Source organism: Abrus precatorius, unplaced genomic scaffold (genome assembly GCF_003935025.1).
Source record: "Abrus precatorius isolate BTA unplaced genomic scaffold, Abrus_2018 Scaffold10, whole genome shotgun sequence".
NCBI lineage: Eukaryota > Viridiplantae > Streptophyta > Magnoliopsida > Fabales > Fabaceae > Abrus > Abrus precatorius.
Window position 1 is genome coordinate 33950534 of NW_020874292.1, and position 18743 is coordinate 33969276.

At 33.1% G+C, this 18743-nt stretch overlaps 2 protein-coding genes across 4 annotated transcripts; one reads left to right on the forward strand and one right to left on the reverse strand.

The window, feature by feature from the left end:
- Nucleotides 1–75: 75 nt before the first annotated feature.
- Nucleotides 76–3019, forward strand: LOC113866152 (20 kDa chaperonin, chloroplastic-like). Its single transcript, XM_027501041.1, has 6 exons — nt 76–264; nt 352–536; nt 1722–1901; nt 2013–2168; nt 2416–2493; nt 2666–3019. Exons 2-6 carry the CDS (start codon nt 369–371, stop codon nt 2837–2839), a joined length of 756 nt encoding a protein of 251 aa, XP_027356842.1. The 5' UTR covers nt 76–264; nt 352–368; the 3' UTR covers nt 2840–3019.
- Nucleotides 2991–12577, reverse strand: LOC113866132 (auxin response factor 19-like). 3 transcript variants are annotated; one of them, XM_027501023.1, is made up of 14 exons: nt 12497–12577; nt 11877–12382; nt 10602–10714; nt 10417–10512; nt 9882–9938; nt 9627–9782; nt 9455–9539; nt 9072–9162; nt 8824–8988; nt 8525–8720; nt 8142–8280; nt 5810–7665; nt 5009–5199; nt 4002–4913 (listed from the first exon to the last, which is right to left on the reverse strand). In XM_027501023.1, the coding sequence occupies exons 2-14, from the start codon at nt 11917–11919 to the stop codon at nt 4733–4735; spliced, it is 3369 nt and encodes a 1122-aa protein (XP_027356824.1). In that variant the 5' UTR covers nt 11920–12382; nt 12497–12577; the 3' UTR covers nt 4002–4732. The 3 variants fall into 3 exon arrangements, with proteins under 3 accessions (XP_027356829.1, XP_027356824.1, XP_027356836.1); XM_027501035.1 differs by lacking the exon at nt 12497–12577 and having other exon boundaries at nt 4733–4913; nt 5810–7175; nt 7239–7665; nt 11877–11919; XM_027501028.1 differs by lacking the exon at nt 12497–12577 and having other exon boundaries at nt 2991–4913; nt 11877–11919.
- Between the last annotated feature and the right edge of the window lie 6166 nt (nt 12578–18743).

Genomic DNA, 18743 nt, shown 5'->3' on the forward strand with positions numbered 1-18743 from the left:
AAAGTGTAGTAAAAAAAAATTATTCTGTTCTAAAATTACTTATTGAAAGGGATAAACAAGGGGGCTGAAATGGGTGGGTTGGGCGCGTGAACACAGTCTCAGTATCGTCCGAACGAGTGCACTAGTTCGTTCTAGAAGGGTCGATTATCATAAGATAAAACCCCCTATCCATTTTTAGGGTTTTATTATCTTCATCGTTTCAACCCCCATTCCTCACACACTCTAACCTCACTCACATATCTCTCAGCTTCGCCTGTATTAAAGGTAATTTAATGATACACTTTTCTCGCGATAATTCGCTTTCCACACGAACTCTCATCATCACTTGTTTTCGTTAATTTCGGTGTGCAGTGTACTTATTGCAATCAATGGCCGGCGCTCAGCTCACAGCAACAGCATCTTCAATAGCTACGGCGTCGTTTGAAGGGCTTCGACCTTCGGCGCTTCAGTTTCCTTCCCGTGTCAGAATTCCCAATCTCTCCCAAACCCCCTTTCGTGGTCTTGTTGTGAAAGCCGCCGCTGTCGTTGCCCCTAAGGTTTTCTTCTCTTTTTTTTTTCCTTTTATAAAAATTAGATGAATTTGAAGTGTTGTTATAATTGTTCGGAGTGAAAAAGGTGCTGCATTTTTTGCTATTATCTTTTATCTATTTTGTTATGTCAATGCCGCATAAAAAATGTTTTAATTGGAAGGATTCATGAGAATATGTATATCTTTTGTTCTACAATCAGAATGAAAATTTATCTTCCTTCGCCAAATATAGTGTGGTTTGTATATGAACTCGAGAGTGTGTTGGGTTTGGTGAATAACGCTGTGCGAGGAACAGTTTGTTTGGATGTATGTTTTGGAACTATAGAACATTGACGATGAACGCTTATACCAAGCATTTTAGTTTTGGACAACTGTATTCCTTTTTTTTTTTTATGGTTTTCTATTAGCTTTTATTTCTCCTGGATTGCCTTTGTAATTGAGTTATGGAACCAAACTGCTATGTTCCAGTCACATCTTTGGAAGTTGGGTTTTGGAGAAGAGAGGGAACAATAAATTTTGTTATTTCTAATTAATATTGTCGAATTTGATAATTTTGTAAAATAAAAGAAATAAAATGAAATGGTTAGCATAAACTTATCGCATGTTTGTATTTACGTTTCAATGAACACGGGTCTACACTTACTTCAATTAATAAGTTATAATTTTTGTGCTGGATCTACGTTTATAACTTTTTGCCGTGTTTTCAAACAGATACTTTATGTGTTGGTCTATTGTTTATTTTTGTAAATATTTTATAATTCTCTTAATTTTAGAAATACTATCTCTGGTCCTATTTATATAAAATAATTTTAATATTTTCTTGACCTCATTATAAGAAACATGTATCCTTTTTTAAATACATTCATCTCTAAATTCTTTTAATATCTTTATTTATTATGAGATTTGTGTTACTAATGTAAGCAAATTTAATAAATAAGACACCAATTAATACTCTAAGCATTTCTAAATTTATGATATATGACTACTTTTTATTCGTCTTCATGAATTAGGTATTTGTTTCTTGTAAAGAGGACTAGATATATGTCCTACTCTTCCTTCCTTTTTTATCTAACTCCCAATCATACTCTTAGTCATTCTAGGAATGTTTCAACCATTTTGGCTTTTGAAATACATGTATGTGCTTTTATAATCCAATGCTTTCATGTACCTTATTGATAGTTTTTGCATGCAGTTCACTGCTATTAAGCCTCTTGGTGACAGAGTACTGATAAAAATTAAAGAAGTGGAGGAAAAAACCAATAGTGGAATTTTGCTTCCCCCAACTGCTCAAACAAAACCTCAAGGGGGTGAGGTGGTTGCTGTTGGAGAGGGAAAGACAATTGGGACGGCCAAAGTAGATATTAGTGTTCAGGTAATGTTGCTGCTAAGTTAGGAAGTCAGTAAACCTTTAGTGATACATTTTTAAATTTTCTGGGGATGGAGGTGTTGTCCTTAACTTGTGTGATGTATTTTCTTTGAGCAGACAGGCGCACAAGTTGTGTATTCCAAATATGCTGGTACTGAGGTGGAATTCAATGGTACAAAGCATCTTATTGTGAAAGATGATGACATTGTTGGTATCCTTGAAACTGATGACATCAAAGATCTCAAACCCTTGAATGATAGAGTCCTCATAAAGGTACTATACTTCTTTAGAGCTTTGCTTATTTCAATGTTTGGATCTTTTGGTGGAGAGTGGCATATGATTATTAGTCAAATCATATATAATTTTCAAGGTGAATTTAGGTTCTGCCCATGTCATAATTTTTGTTAACCTTGTTTTTCCATATGGGGGTGACTATTGAAGGCACTATGGTCTCTGCTTCTTTTGGATGCCTGTGATAATGTTGATGGTAGCTACTCATTTGATTAAATATTGAGTGCAGATTGCAGTAGCTGAGGAGAAAACTGCTGGCGGTTTGTATCTTACAGAGGCAACCAAAGAGAAACCGTCGATTGGAACGGTAAGCATTCCTATCACGGTCTTATTTTGTTTGAAAATATAGCTTAATCAATGTCAGTTGTCAAGAAACAATGTTTCGACTTGCGCATTTGGCAATGTCCTATTTCCCATGTACATGCTGTGGAGCAACAATGTTCTGATTGAATGTTTTTATAATATTTGGTATGTTATAGGTGGCAGCAGTTGGTCCAGGGCCCCTGGACGAGGAAGGCAACAGAAAACCTTTATCTGTGTCTCCTGGGAACACCGTTTTGTACTCCAAATATGCTGGAAATGACTTCAAGGGCAAAGATGGTTCTGAGTATATTACCTTGAGGGTCTCAGATGTCATGGCTGTCCTCTCCTAGGAACAACTTGTTTGGGTTTTGTAACGTAAAATTTTTGTGTTCATCTCGAGGAAAAGTGGATTTTTTTTTTTCAATTGTAATGACTTTTGGAATATAGTTGATGGCAATCCGTTCCTTAGACTATCTGCATTATATTTGGATTTGATACACTCCTGGCGTTGAATTAAACTCTGCAATTACTTACGACATTTTCTTACTAATTGTTTTAAGTTAAATCTTAACCTCAGTTTAAGGGATTAAAAATACAAAATAATATAAAAAATAAGTGTTATTAATAATTTAGTATTATTAAGATATTTAATGTAATATTTAATGAATATTTTTCATTTAGTTTTTTGATCAGTTTTTTAAGAAATAATTCCTAAGAAGACTCTTATTACGTCTTAAAATACTAAGTAGAACAGTAGGGGTAATTAATATTTGTAGAATATAATCTTTTTTTTTAAATATTCACGACGATAGTTGCCGTCAGCACTTGAATATTTTCAGTAAATTACTAATTGTGCAAAAGGGAAGAGAGTAGCATTGCTTCGAGACTATGACGACAATTTTTTTTACCTGTTATTTACTAATTAATTAGGAATGAGATTGATTGATAGCCATTTCATGAACAAGTGAAACATTAGTAGCTCTAAAATATACTAGAAGAATAACGAGGGAGAGTAAAAATAAAAAACAAATGAGAGGGAAAGGATTTGATCTGTTTGGTTTTTTTCATAAAAAAGGGAGAAAAACCTCATTTAGAATGACAAGAAAAATGAAAAGGAAATAAGATTCTTACTTTTTTAAAATAGAAAAAAATAGAAAACTCTTTTTAAAAGAGAAATCAAACATACTCTTACTTTTTTTTAAAAATTATTTTTAACTGTTAGTGAGCTTTTAATTATAAAATAGCTGAGAATTATCAATATCACGTGCCATTATTTTTCAAACTGAGGATTCAATCTCATCGTAGACTTGCGTAAGCAAGTCAAAGTTTAGATGTAAAATAATAGGGTAAAAATTAATCTCTTAGTGAAGGAATCACGTTAATAAGAAAATTATGAAGTTATTATTACTATATGAAAATTCAATTATTAAAATTACCATAATATCTACATACATAGTAAATTATATAATTGTTTAAGTTTATCCTCCTAATTTTCTCGTGTACGAATATAATCGCCAATACCGTTATTTAATACAGCACTTGAAGCAGTGAACTGGGTCAAAGTTGCCTCTTCAAGACATCATTTACATATGCAAGAAGTTAATTGCAAGCTAAAGCGCACTAAACCCAAAAGTGCAAAAACGCGAAAAAGAACCTACTTTTCTTCATCCATAATAAACCCCTCCATAATTGCCACCATGGAAACAACTGGGCACTTGAACAAAAGCTAGAATTGGCATATGTAATGTTGATTCTCCCATTCATCACTTGGTTATTTGACTTCCTCATCTAAATTTAACGACCACAAGATTTACATAAGTGTAAGAAAAACATATTCTTCACATAAGAACAATCATATATATTATACACCAGCTGACCTATACGGCTATACCTTGCCCAAAAGAAAGAAAAGAAAAAAAATTTCCTAAGCACTAGAGGCCACAAGAAAAGCAGATCCTGAAGTAGAATCTGCCAACATTTTCAGTAAAGGATTCTGGTCTTGGTACATCTAAGGATCTAAACTTCTCTCTTACTATTAAAAGCATGTGCTGACATAAAATTAGATGCAGGTATGTTTGTTACCTCTTCTACACTACCCCATCAACTGCATCTTTTGCAATGAATATATGTCCTTTCACTTGTGATACAAAGAAGCACCAACAAGAATTATAAGGGTTAAGTTAGTCCTCCATCTTTCAAAATATACAAGTTGACTGCTCCAAAATGTCAGTACTAGATATCCTTTATCTATTAAACGAGGCTGCAGAGTTATCCTCATACTGTCCCCTCCATGCATTGCCATTATCTGTCCCACTACAAGCTTGGTTGGGAATTGGAACATGACCTAAATCCCCATCCAAGCTCATTTGCTGAACCTCAGCAGATGACAATATCTTTATGCTCTGGACACAGCTTACAAATTCTCTGCAGGGAATTAGAAGTTCATGAGTGAGAAAATACACCCGAATGGATGAAATAGAAAAGACTAATATTATTATCTACAAGAATCAACTACTTACTCCCAAGGGTCATCACCGACAAGAAGAATGTCGTTTTCATGATCCACATAGACCAGTTTCCACTCAGTCCTTTGAGGATCTTCTAGCTGCCCTTCAATCCCAAACATCCGAGCCAAATCATGCCGGAGTTCATCATATCCCTTGTAACGAGTGACATCAATACATCTTCCGACAGAACCACATTTTTGAACCTTCAAAATAAGTAAAGCAGTATTAAGAATTCGGATACCATCCAATAATATATTAAAACACAAGTAATAAGACTAAAGCACGTGACACAGATGCAGGAATGACAGCTATGGTGTACCCCCTCTCCCCTCTATATAGTTTTCCAGTCAAAATATGACAAAACATACCAACTTTATTACACCAAATAATCTCAAAGGACAACACAAGTTAATATTCCCTTCATTTTGCAGTACTGGAATAGCAGATGGATGATGAACCACAATTTTTTGTTTAAAAATTGGATAGAGAAAATAAAATATGTAAAAAAACAGGAGAAACAACTATCTGTGTCCGTGTGTGTGTGTGTGGGGGGGGGGGTTACCAAGACAGTTAAAAATCTCACAACTATATGAAATTATTTAGGAAACGAATCTGATATACGCATATTTAAAGTGATCTACGAAAATATAAAGAACCAAAACACCCCTATCATGTTTAACATGCACTATCTTAAAATTGTGAGGCATTTCTACTTTTCTAGTTGCATTAAAGATTAAGAGACCAAATGTATGCAGTAATGGTACTAAATTAAAGTAGACTTATAAATTTGTTACAGAATGAGTAATGACAAACCTTAGTGTAAGTTCGCATCCTCTGAGTCTGATTAGCCCACAAACCGTTATTCAAAACCCCAGTATCATTGATGGCAATATCACTAGAGCATCCAGGCTTAAAAGGCATGTTTGGCACTCCAAATGGCTGCGAACTAATGGCAGCAGTAGACAGCTCAGTTTCAATGTCTCTTGGAGCACTACCATAATTGGACAGCAAGTTTTGAAGATCTTTTTGAGAATCATACCCCCTTGAGAGCAAAGTATCAGGTGTCAATCCATCAAGATTTGATCCAAATGGTAGATTATTTCTTGGGTGTGATTGGACATCCCCATCCATGCAGAAGTTTGGAAGTGGGAAGTTCTGGTGGATGTTATTAGGATCAATACAATAAGATGTTCCAGAAGAAGTTTCCAGCTGATCAGCCATTGTCCCTTTATACTTTAGCTGATCAGGTCCTCTTACACTGGGTACTTCATGTTTGATCTGCATTTCAGACTTGCTTTGAAGCTCTTGCATCAGGTTATTGGTGGGTTCAACTACTGAAGGTCCTCCTAATGTAGCTGTTACTTGTTGATTTCTTTTCAGGAGGTTTGGCGTAGATACCTGGCAGTTATTAGTAGATGGTGAAGTTGAGCATGAGGGGGCATCTCCATCTGTAAGAGTAGAGAGAGCTCTGGTATTAGTAAGCGATTTTTGAGCATGATGAGGTTGATTCACAGGAAACTGCTGTGTTTGCATCAGAGCTGCAGAAGCAAAGTTATTGCCGTTTAGAAGCTTCTCCATTGAGAATCCACTGTTGCCAAGCTGTTGAGGCTGATGCTGTGAAACAGGAAGCTGTGGTAACTGCTGGTTCTGTTGGGGAGTATTTTGTTGCTCTAGAAGCTGAGACTGCAAAAGTGAGCTAGAAGTGGAAAGGAGTTGCTGTTGTTGTTGTTGCTGCTGCTGCAATTTCTGTAGGAACTGTAACTGTGGTTGCTGCTCTGAGGTATTTTGCTGCGACACTTGAGTCATCTGTGGTTGCTGTGGCGCCCTTTGTGACAGGCTTTGTTGCAATAACTGCAATGGAGACTGTTGTAACTGTGTCTGTTGCTGCTGCTGCCTCTGTAAGAGACTAGCTTGCTGGTCTATCTGTTGCTGAAACTGAGAGTCTTGAGGTAAGGATGTCATTAGCAATTGATTCTTACCAGCTGATTGGAAACTTTGTTGGGGTGATATACTTCCTGGGAGTAATTGCTGTTGCTGAAACTGTGAGTAAGTTACTGGTGACTGTACACACTGATTTGGAATCTGGTTAGCAGCAACTGCTCCATTATTCATAATGGTCTGTTGACACGACTGTTGTTGTTGTTGCTGCTGCTGTTGTGGTTGTTGTGGCTGCTGTGCTCTCTGTTGAGGTAGTTGGGTTTGTTGTTGCTGTGTCTGTGGCAGGTTTTGTTGTCCAGACAACTGCTGTTGCTGCTGCTGCTGCTGGAGCTGGTTTAATGGTGTTTGCAACAATGATTGCAGCTTCTGCTGTTGCTGCTGCTGCTGCTGCGGAGGCCATGATGTTGGGGACTGTTGCAATTGGTTCACTTGGTTTGGTAAATTAGGTTTGTTAAATTGAAGATTTTGAGCAGTAAGGACAGGGGCTTGAAAGTTCAATAACTTGGATGGATCATCAGTGTTAAGGTTACCATGAAGTGTATTAGATGAAAGCATGGATGGGGGTATAAAACCAGATTGAGCAGCAGAAAACTGATTATTCTGCTGCATGCTCATCCATTGCACTAAACTCAAACCAGGGAAGATTGAACTTGAGGCATCCTTCATGCCAAGGTCATCTCCAAGCCAGGGCATAGCTCTCTTGAAAGCATTTTCTATATCAGACTCATCTTCTGCAAAGTCAACAGCAAAAACATTTCATAATGAGGAAATGACTTATGAAGAACAGTTGATCTTCAAAGTAAAGTTGTCTTAATTTAACAACTACTATGATGAATTATTCTCAATTATTTTCAATAGATAACAAGTTGAATGAATAAAATTAATTCGTTTGAGGGTCAATATAAAATGCAGGATACCATGACCATAACCTCCTACCTCATGATGTCTAACCTCTAGAAAATTCATACCACAATTATGGTGTCTCTGCAAAATATTTTCTTTGCCTAGAAACCAAATTCTGAAAAACATATTTAATGGATATTGTGTCTCTGAAATATTTCTATTAGTACACAGCCTCCTCACACTAATCACACGTCTACAAGCATATTCATTATTTATATCAGAGTAGGCCAGTATGAATTGCAGCACAGCAGATATTTGTCTTAAAGTGAAAATAGATATAATCAATGGGGGGAGAACTCGTTACCTGGCATTCCTGGTTGTTTGGGGAATTTGGGCCTAAAAAATGGAGGTGGACAAATGTAGAAAGGAGTTACTACAGGTTCAATATCCCAAATCGAAACTCTGCTTGGGCGCTCACCAGCTGTTGATTCATCCCATCCAACCTATGAAAAATTCAAAACTTAATTGCTTCAAGAAGCTAAGACAGAGGTTCAGTATAGACTAGGTGAAGCGCATAGTACTACAGGGTGGTGCCCATGATCATGTACATAAAGATTGTAGGACACTAAACAATAATGCATGTTTTAGATGCTTTTGTAAACTTGCATAAGTTGAGGACAAGAAAGTTTTCTGGTTCATGTTACCATGTCTAGCTATACAAATAATGCATATCTTTCTTTCTGATACCTGAAGATTGCGCCACTGTGAATTTTTCCATCTGACAGGATCCAAGTCACTGATCCCCGTAATTGTACCCATATATCTACGTACTCCTGACTCCTCAGTCTCAAACATCATTCTGAATCTCATTCCAAGAGAAACTTGATTGTACAAGGCTTTATTATACTTGGCCAATGGAATTACAAATTCAGAGGGGCTGGCCCTGTTATATTGATAGATTTTTATAAGAACATGTCACAAATATTCAATGGATGCCATGCCATGTTATCATATCATAGCAAATACAAGCCAAATACAAATAGTACCTTGGATTATAAAATATAGTGAATGGACTGTTATTTGAAGCTGCATGAGCTGCAGCAGCAAGAATGCCAATATGCATGCTGTCACTGGATATTACTGATGAAGATAATGCTGGTTGCTGTCTATTTGCTCGCTTTATCCCTAAAAGGAGTTGCTGTTTTTCATCTCTAAAAGTAAACAAAAATTAATTGGCTCAGCAATAGGGTGAAAATTATTCATGACATTTCCACCAAAAAATTGTATTCCTTACCTGATGAAAAGGACAGAATCTCCAGCAAACAGTCTTTTTGTGCTAACAAATACACTCCAACCAGTAGTCAATAGATGCCTCTTTGGTTGACCTGTAACCGATGTTCTCGTAATGTTAGCATTCAACCATGTAAAACATCAAATAATCAACTTCCATATTCATAATTTGGTCAAACTTATAATATTAGTAGTCTTAGAATTTTAATAAGACATGTTTACTTTAACCACAATGAGGTTGCATCACTAAAATATAAGCTTCTGTGGCTTAGATAACAATGAATTGCATTAGCAAGGCATGTATAAAAGTAAAAACAATGATAACATAACAAAGGATGAAGGCATGAAGGCATGAAGAACATGAAAGATAGGTAAGAGTTGCTATACCTCGATAAATATGTCTAAATGTCCATGTATTGTCATGCAAATCTTTGGCAACGATCTCCTGAGCTGGAGGTTGCATTGAAAAATCCTACCAAACACTTTTTGTCAGCATTAATAGATCACATAAAACTCTTCCAATCCTAGTGAGAATAAATGAAAAACATTGTGAACACACCAAAGGTGGGAATATTTTTTCAGCTGCTCTACGAGGCACCGAAAATCCACCATGAGTGCTGGTGTCACTGGCAGTAAGGGTTTTGCAAAAGAATTCAGTAGGTTGTTGGCTTTGTTTTAGACCCATGTCTGATGCCAGTATTGCTTCCTTGTCATACTGTAGAACAGTTACATCAAATAATCTTTGATAAGTTCCATATCATTGATCATGATGGATGTTAAAGGAACAAATTATCAAATTGAACAGCTGACCTACTTTATTTACAGGTTGAAGGGTCATCTGTGCATAGACCTCATCAGTTTCAGGATCAGCCTGATCCAAAACCGAAAAGAATATCAATATATGTTATATGTTCACCGTAAAAAAATCAAAGAGGACCATCATATCAAATGCTTGAGAAAGAAATATTTATGCGCTGATATTTTGCTTCCCCAGATATACCCAGGTTGGTCTATACATATGAATGAGGTGGCAAATGATATGCCCCACATTAAGCAAATGAGGAATAAAACACAGCTTGGAAAGTATGCAAAACTCCAAGATATCTCATGCAGAAATGTCCAACCTTTTTCTTCAGAGAACACATTTCAAAACAAACTAGTTTATCCTGATGACTAGCCAGGATCCAAAAATATCAGAGAAGTTGAAAATTTAGCACCTCCTCCTTCAAGTTAAATAAATCACGGTAGAGGTGGAATGCATCTAGTTTATAATAATAATTTTTAAAAATCAGCTCCAAAAGTTTTCAGCATTGCAGAACTGCCATGTCACATGAGAAAAGTGCACCTACATGCAAGGCAACATTGTGAAGCATGCAAATCAACTTGGACGGAAGGTTAGGGTAACTGGGTATGAAGTCAGCCTCCTTTTGCATGGATGCTGCAACCTGAAAGTTATAGTAGTCAAAAGAGAATTCCATCAGAAACCACAATGAAAAAATATCATGCTCTTGGAATCATGGCATAATATACATACTTGCTCACTGTGTCCCTGAGGGAAGTAAACCACGAGACTTCCAGCAGGAGGTAAGGAAACCAATGGTCCAGCACAGGCATGCCATAACTCTGAATTGATGGTCTTTCTTTCCCCTGTAAGAGGCACGGACATAATGTTACATTTTTAATAGAAAGATATAAGAACTAAACAGTAAATGTCAACCCTTCAATCTTGTTTATGCTTGTTTATTATGATTAAGGATTGAAATAAAGAAGGAAAAGACAGAAATTGAAGAGTCCATGTTAAAGGACACACATGCTTTTAAGAGCTCAAAGTAACAACTTCATATCAGGCAAGGAATTGATATTTCATTCAAATTGATGGTGACATAAAGGCCAATATAAATTGTGAGGTGATAGCTTCACTGCTTCAGTGTATGGTTTGTTTAAGATTATAAAGTGTACAAAGAGAAAGAAAGTTTCTTCAAGCATGTTGTCAAAGAAGATTACCATGCACATATGTTTACAGGTTTTAAAACTCAAAAGCATAGTTAATGCCATAAACAATGGAGCAGATCTTGCATATTGTTCTCACCATTCTTGTGACCTTGTTCTCACTGGATTTAGTATCTTAATTGATAGCAAGTAGAAAAAGTCATGTCAATCATTTATGAAACACGGGGGATAACAAATTTAAATTTAGCTTTAATACCATTTTTCCCTTAAATTTGAGGCCATACAAACCAGAATCTGAATCTCTAACATTAGATCATCATGTAAACGTATTCAATATTTCCTTCTTGCATTCGATTTTCCAGGTGCACAAGAAAAAGGGGTAGGGGGACGAAATTACTGAAAACAAGCAATTACTGAATTTTTTTTTTGTTCATAATTATGCCATACTTACCAAAAGTAACAAAGAGATGCAGGTTTCCCAGAATTCTAAAATTCAGTTACACGTGATTTATATTTGGATTTGGCATTTACAGCCAGAAATGCTTTTCTTGAGTCAGACAAGAATAAAAGGTGACGAAAAAATGAGGAGAAAAAACGCAACAAAAAAAAAGACAAAGCAATATGCCAAGGTATGCGTTTTATTAAGGCCAGGGAAAAAAGAATCATCTCATGGAGAAGAGGGGCCAGAAAAACAACTCAAGAAAATTAATTCAACAATGTAGAAGCATCATTTTCCTTAAAAGCAATCATCCTCAAAGTCACCAAACAGTTTTAGTGTTTGATGAAACAGGAAAATGCAGTAGCAGAGAGAGAGAGAGAAAGCATAATGAGGCTGCAAGTAAAGCTTGAGAGAACCTACCTTCGCCAGAATTAGGCAAGTAACCATTGGGAGGAGCCTTCATTACCACCTATAAAAGTGATGACCCCAAACAAGTTCAACACTTGGTCTTTCTCCACAAGATTTAACTTTGTTCCCCAAGTTTTCCACAATAACAACAATTCTAACTCCAACTCATCATCCAAATATAGCAGCAACGCTTCCCCAGAAACAAACAAGAAGATGAAGAAGCCCCTTTTGTGCCTGCCACAAAGTTTTCCAATAACATCCAGCAAACTCAACAAAAAATCCACCCCTTTTCCCAGGAATGCAACTAATTGCTGGCTTCAACCCCACACAAGTTCCAAATTCCGCAACTTGGAGGACCAGGACATAAAAGCCTCCACTTTCCACAATTTACTCTACCAACACCCAATGAAATTCTACCCGAAGTTCAAAATCCAAAAGCAATAACTTAGCAGCTGAAACACCCACATCAACAACCCATGAAAAACGAATGAACCTGATGGTGTCCAAGAAGCCAAAACCTGTGTAAGCACAACCATTTCAACAGTAACAGCAAACAATTAAAAAAACATAACAAAACCCACCTAAAAACTGATCCCTCAGATAAAAAGAACATGACAAAAAAAGAGAATCACCTTCAAGACACCATACTCATGAGCAGCAACAACACACAAAGAGAAGTAACCAACCAACCAAAATGCAAAAGCAGAAAATGGCAGGGTGATGTGTGCAAGACCAAAGCTGAGAAAACTGACTTGTCGCCGAGAAATCAGAGGGGCTGAACAAAAGGAAGACAGCTTTTTTTTTTGGGTGCTTTTTGTGAACAAGCCGACATGAAATATAGACTAAAGCAATCAATCACAGACAGGCATGGTTAAAAGAACTCATTAAAGAAGTTGGCTATTATTGTTAACAAATTAACACCAAACAAGATTAACGTTTCTTAATCACATTACATGATCGTGTTTTACACAATAATATTCCTTCCCGTGGTTATTAATTGGGGCCCCAAACCCACCTTGCATTCCACTGAAATTTTGCATTTCTCCTGCTGCTTTTCTTATGACATTTTTTTTATTAATCATAATTATTAAACAAACAAACATTATCATAATTATTTAACACCTTTTATTTCATCTCTCTCTCTTAACATTACAAATATGACTTCAGCTTTGTCTTATAAATACTCACCAGAGTTAATTGTTATCTAACATTCCTTGTCTCGCTCTATTTCTCTCTTCTTATTACATTACATTATCTATCAGATCTATCATTATGGCACCTCTTAAATTGTCTACCAAATATTTTTCATATGATTTTTCTTTTTTTTATTCCTTTATTACTCCAGATACAATCCCCCCCACCATTTTCATTTTCTTATCAACAATAACCGCACATGAACCGGTTAACATAAAAATGTTAAAATAATTAATACTTAAATAAAGTTTTGATGGTTTAAAAATTTGTAACTTTTTACTTTATTTTTTTTAATAAAATTTTAGATTATAAAATGAATAAAAATATAAATGTCATTTACATAAACTCTGTATCATATTATGAGTTAAACTAAATAATATATAGGTAAATAGTAAAGTAATGAATTATTAATAAAAGAACTGTATGAAAAATAATAATTTTGAAGATTTGTTTGAAAAAATCTTAAAATGAAAATAAAATGAGAAATTCATGAGTTTTTTGGAAACTAAAACTTTTTTTAAGCTAACGACTAAATGAGTGCCCTTCAAAATCTTGCAAGTGTAGATTATGTACAAGTAGACATAGCAATTAATGGATAAAGTCTCTACAGAATACCGAAGTGCTTGTTCTCGTACTTGTATTTTCAAAAATTACCTGTACTTGTTTCTATCATTTCATATCCATTGAGTACATAAATATTCATATTCATACTGTGCTCGTAATTTATGTTTTTTTTTTAACTAAAAAAAGAAATAAATGCCATTACAAAATAAATTTTAAAAAATAAAATAAAATACAGAATTACAAATAAAATCATTCATATGAAATTAAATAAAATATACAAAATATTTGCAATAAAATCATTTATTTAAGATTTTAATTTTAATTATATGTAAGCTTATAGTACGTATGCGTGTTTATATGTATTATTGTAAGCAAACGAGTGTTGGATATAACAAATACTAAGAAAGAAGCAAAAGCAAAAGTAAAATGAATAAAGATCATAATATTCTTACTTACTAAATTTTATAAGTATTTACTCAATTAAATTTAAATTTATTGAAAAGTATTTATCTTATTTATTGTAAGTATTTATTTATTTTATCAAATATTCACCGACACAACAATTCCTTCCCTTGGCCAAATTATTTATGCGATGGTTCCATAAATGGGAAATTTTCTTCACCTTCACAAGTGATTAATATACATTTATGTATTTAATAAGCATTTCTATATAAGCATGTGACTTGGAACTATTTGATTCATTATTTTTGCCAAAAATCTATGTATACGTACTATAATTGCTTTTCATTCTTATCCTGGTGGTGGCGGAAGTGAAAGGTAAAAATAAAACTGTTCCTCTGCATGATGTGCTTGCTATATTGCCTTGTGACATTAGGGCCACATGGCCGTTGGATTTACCTTTTTCAGTAAACAAAATTATAGATTTACTTCGTCAATTGAAGTTTATTTATTTCTTTTGTCATGCTTGATTGTGTGGCCATCCACTTATAATTTTATAAAATGAAATTTATTTTGCTTTTTCAAACAAAAATAATAAAGAACGATAAGATAAGGAGAATTAAAATACATATTCTTTTGGGTAAATTAAAAAATTTCAAGAAATGAAGAGTTTAATTTAGAAATTTACTTAATTTTTTTTATTATTGACTTTATGGAAGTTAATTTTCTTGTTAATGATGTATTGCCCCTTTTTTGGGGATTCTTTGTGGATGCTTGGCCCCACAAGACCAGAAAAGCTATTTATGAAACATGACATCAATGATTCTCTTGGCCCAAACGCTACAAAATTTTGAATATCATAATCATGTATTAAGGAAATACCTGTAATAATAACAATAGTTAATGCATGGACATGTTTCTACTTTCTTCTTAATTTTCTATATGCAAAAGAATATCAATACTATTGGCTCATAAATCATCCTTTATTATTCATTTTATCTAATCATTCCCTCCCCCAAAAATAAATAATTAATTAAGTTCCTTATTTCATACCTTGAAAGAAACAACCAAAAACTAAAGCTTCCACCTTTCTTCATGTCATTAATAATTAGTTTTGATTCTTGACCTATAAAAAGTATCTAAAAGAAAAAGAAAGGAGAAATTTTATAAACACGCTAGGACACCCACTAGCCGCAAAAGCTGGAAATCTTCACATGTCAAAGGTTTGGTTCCTTCTGAAGAGATCATTATAACTTAATTAAGCTAAAACCTAGAAAATTAACGGTTCTATTAAAAAAAAAAGACTGGGGGGGATAATTTTTAAGATAATTTTAAAATTATTGTTAATTATTGAAGTGAAATTCTAATTTTAATAAAATAATAGTACCCAGAAAAATCTAAAGAATTATGGCTAAGTCTTGCTTTAATAAAAAAAATTATGGGGAAATTTTTCCAGACATTTATAAACTTTATGTTTAGTCAATAGAATTTGCTTATCTAAATGACTTTTTATTCATGACAATTATACAATTTAAGTACGAATATAACGATCTCCTAACTATAAGTTTAATAGTTTATTTTAACCTTAAAATGAAAATAACATTCACTCATCCTAACTTTTATGTAAAATCAAAATGAACAATTACTTGAATTAATTTATTTATATTTTTTCTTTTCTATATTTATAGAAACTTGATTAGATAATAAGATAGCATCCCTCTCTTCTTTTATGCTTATTTCTTTATTCATAAGATTTTGTCTATTCATCTAAAAAATTTAAAGGACTTTTACAGTTTCACCCAAGTGTTGAGAATACCTTTTCTTTTGTTTTATTTTTTGGTTAATATGAATACTGAGATTTATTTAAAAGTTTCATAACCCATCAAAACAATACTACTAGAAAAATTGTTATTTTCGACAGTCAAAAGCAATTAAAAATAACTAATTTGTGACGACTAATCTACAACTCTAATACTGTTAAAATTCAATGCATTAGAAAAAAAAATTTCCAATGGCAAAAATGAAACATTGTCATCGCTTGGATTCACATGCAATTTGGCCATCCTTAATGATTCATGGCTAAACATTGCTGGCACTTTCAGGCGAAAATTGTCAACTTTTTTAAAATATTGTAATAAATGTTGATGAGATTAACTTAATAATCATAATTTTATGATAACTTTTTATAATAATTGTAAATAAAATAAATTTAAATAAATAAAAGTTAGAAGTAATAATAAAATAAGAAATAATAAATATAAAAAAAATTGTAATATCTCAATTTAATTATGATAAAAAAATCAAACAATAAGAAAAAAAATCTTATAATCTTAAATTCTCATCATAACTTCCATTGTGTTGATTAGGTCCTAATAATGATAAGGTGATATTGGCACTCGTTGTTACTACATAAGTTTTATATATATATACAAAATATATATTATTAGAGAGAGTTTAAGAAGAATTTAAAATTTATATATACAGAGAAAAAATTAATACTTGTTTAGAAAAATAAAAAATAAAAATATATTTATGCAAAGTTAAGACGGATGCAATTTCGTAAGTTCAGATACCAATCAGCTAACAAAATAGCTTCTTATTTACTAACAAGTGATAGTCATTTTCAAGACCTCAAAATAATAAACTCTAGGACTTTTCTCTCATCCAAAACACCATTGAAAAATACAATTATATTTCTATGTAACCATAAATACCACACAGTACTTACCCAAACAATTAATAAATATATATCTTCTCTTTTATTACAACTATCACTAACCTAAGAAAGTAAGTGAGTCGATAAATCTAAAGACAAAATCAGTAAAAATAAGTATCATATTTGAGATAAAATTAAACATATTAAAAATAAATAAGTTGAAAGTTTCTTCAAACCATAATAGAAGCAACAAGTTATATAATCAATTTAAACATCACGATCAATCAACAAACCTTTACAAGAAAGTACATTCAACAATAATTACTATAACTATAAGCACATAATTTATACTATCTCCAATAGTTGTTGTACTCCTAACTCCAAGGTCTCAATGTGCAGCTTGATTTCAACAATCTCTGAAGATTAATAAAAATGAGGCCGAAAACTAGAGAAAGCATAAGATTATATAACCTTAAGAGCAGTGCTTAACATGTTAATGAGTTGACGGCATCTTGATGGTGGAAGATCTTACGTATGTATTATCATTCCCTTCGTACAATTACAAAAAAACAATAATTAATAAGTAGGTGTGTGTTACATATATAAAAAATTAAACATTATGTAATTACTAAAATTAAGCTTATTGAACTTACATAAAAAAATGTTGAACCAATTCTCTGCATGCTCTTGATCATGGATCTTGCCCTAACACAGGAACAACTTTTGAAATACAAAGCATTTCTGACAAATAGCACTCCATAGATATTGCTTGTATGAGATCATCCAATAAAAGATTGCCTCTAACATTGCATACCTGAACCTTCTTTGTATTCAATTCTTATTCAAGCTCTTTTATATTTAGTTCTTGTAATTTTATTATATATTTTTTTGAGATATGTGGAGTTACACAACATGCAACTATAGAATGCCAATTAAGAAATTTCATCCCTCAAAACCTAGACATAGAGCAAGTTGATGATACCAACTTTAATTAGAAAGTGTAAAATGATCCAATTATGACTCTTCTCGAGAATTCCATCCCTCTCCCCACGATGAGCAATGTTCACTCAAGACTGAAGAAATGAGCCTTGATTATGAATCTCAACCTCCCACTCTTTGTTTCAAAATTGTAAAAATTTGTTTAATAAGCAATATATATATATATATATATATATATAATTTATGAAATGAGTTATATATATATTTTTTCTCTTGCAATAAGTTATCCATAAGTTCACCCAAACTGATCATATATATAATTTTTAAAATAAAAACTACAGTATTAAGGTTTGTTTTATAATTTTTAAAATAGATTTTGCAAGTTCAGATATCAATCAACTAACAAAAAAGTTTTTTCTTTACTAACAAGAGATAGTTATTTTCACACTGTACTTACCCAAACAATTAATAAATATATATCTTCTCTTTTATTACAACCATCACTAACCTAAGGAAGTAAGTGAGTCGATAAATCTAAAGACAAAATTAGTAAAAATAAGTATCAGATTTGAGATGAAATTAAATATATTAAAAGCAAATAAGTTGAAAGTTCCTCTAAACCATGACAGAAACAACAAGTTATATAATCAATTTAAACGTTACGATCAATCAACAAATCTTTAGAAGAAAGTGCATTCAACAATAATTACTGTAACTATAAGTACATCATTTATACTATCTCGAATAGTTGTTGTACTCCTAACTCCAAGGTCTCAATATGCATCTTCAGTTCAACTATCTATGAAGATTAATAAAAATGAGGCTGAAAACTAGAGAAAGCATAAGATTATATGACAAGCGAGGGATTCTAGGGTAATCACCTACCTTGACCACTCATATTCTTAGTTGCTTTCACTCTCATATTGTACTAGATCAAAGGAAGTTTCAATCTCGATTGAGGCTACCTAAGATTGTAAGACTAGGACAACCTTACCTTAAAGTTTGCAATAATTATTGTTAAATGAAAATAATTCGATATATAATGTAAAAGAAGATAATTTAAATATCACGTACTATAGTTTGACAATGATGCTCATCTACAAACTCTTCGTACCCCTTTTTTGATC

Bases quoted from the DNA above. Each gene is read 5' to 3' on its own strand.
- LOC113866152 (XM_027501041.1), top strand. From the start codon at position 369: ATGGCCGGCGCTCAGCTCACAGCAACAGCATCTTCAATAGCTACGGCG. The intron at 2,169-2,415 runs GTACTATACTTC...TATTGAGTGCAG, and splicing joins ATGATAGAGTCCTCATAAAG to ATTGCAGTAGCTGAGGAGAA. The intron at 2,494-2,665 runs GTAAGCATTCCT...GGTATGTTATAG, and splicing joins AGAAACCGTCGATTGGAACG to GTGGCAGCAGTTGGTCCAGG.
- LOC113866132 (XM_027501028.1), bottom strand. From the start codon at position 11,919: ATGAAGGCTCCTCCCAATGGTTACTTGCCTAATTCTGGCGAAG. The intron at 9,163-9,454 runs GTATAGCAACTC...CATCGGTTACAG, and splicing joins ATTTAGACATATTTATCGAG to GTCAACCAAAGAGGCATCTA. The intron at 7,666-8,141 runs GTAACGAGTTCT...TTGACTTTGCAG, and splicing joins CAAACAACCAGGAATGCCAG to AAGATGAGTCTGATATAGAA.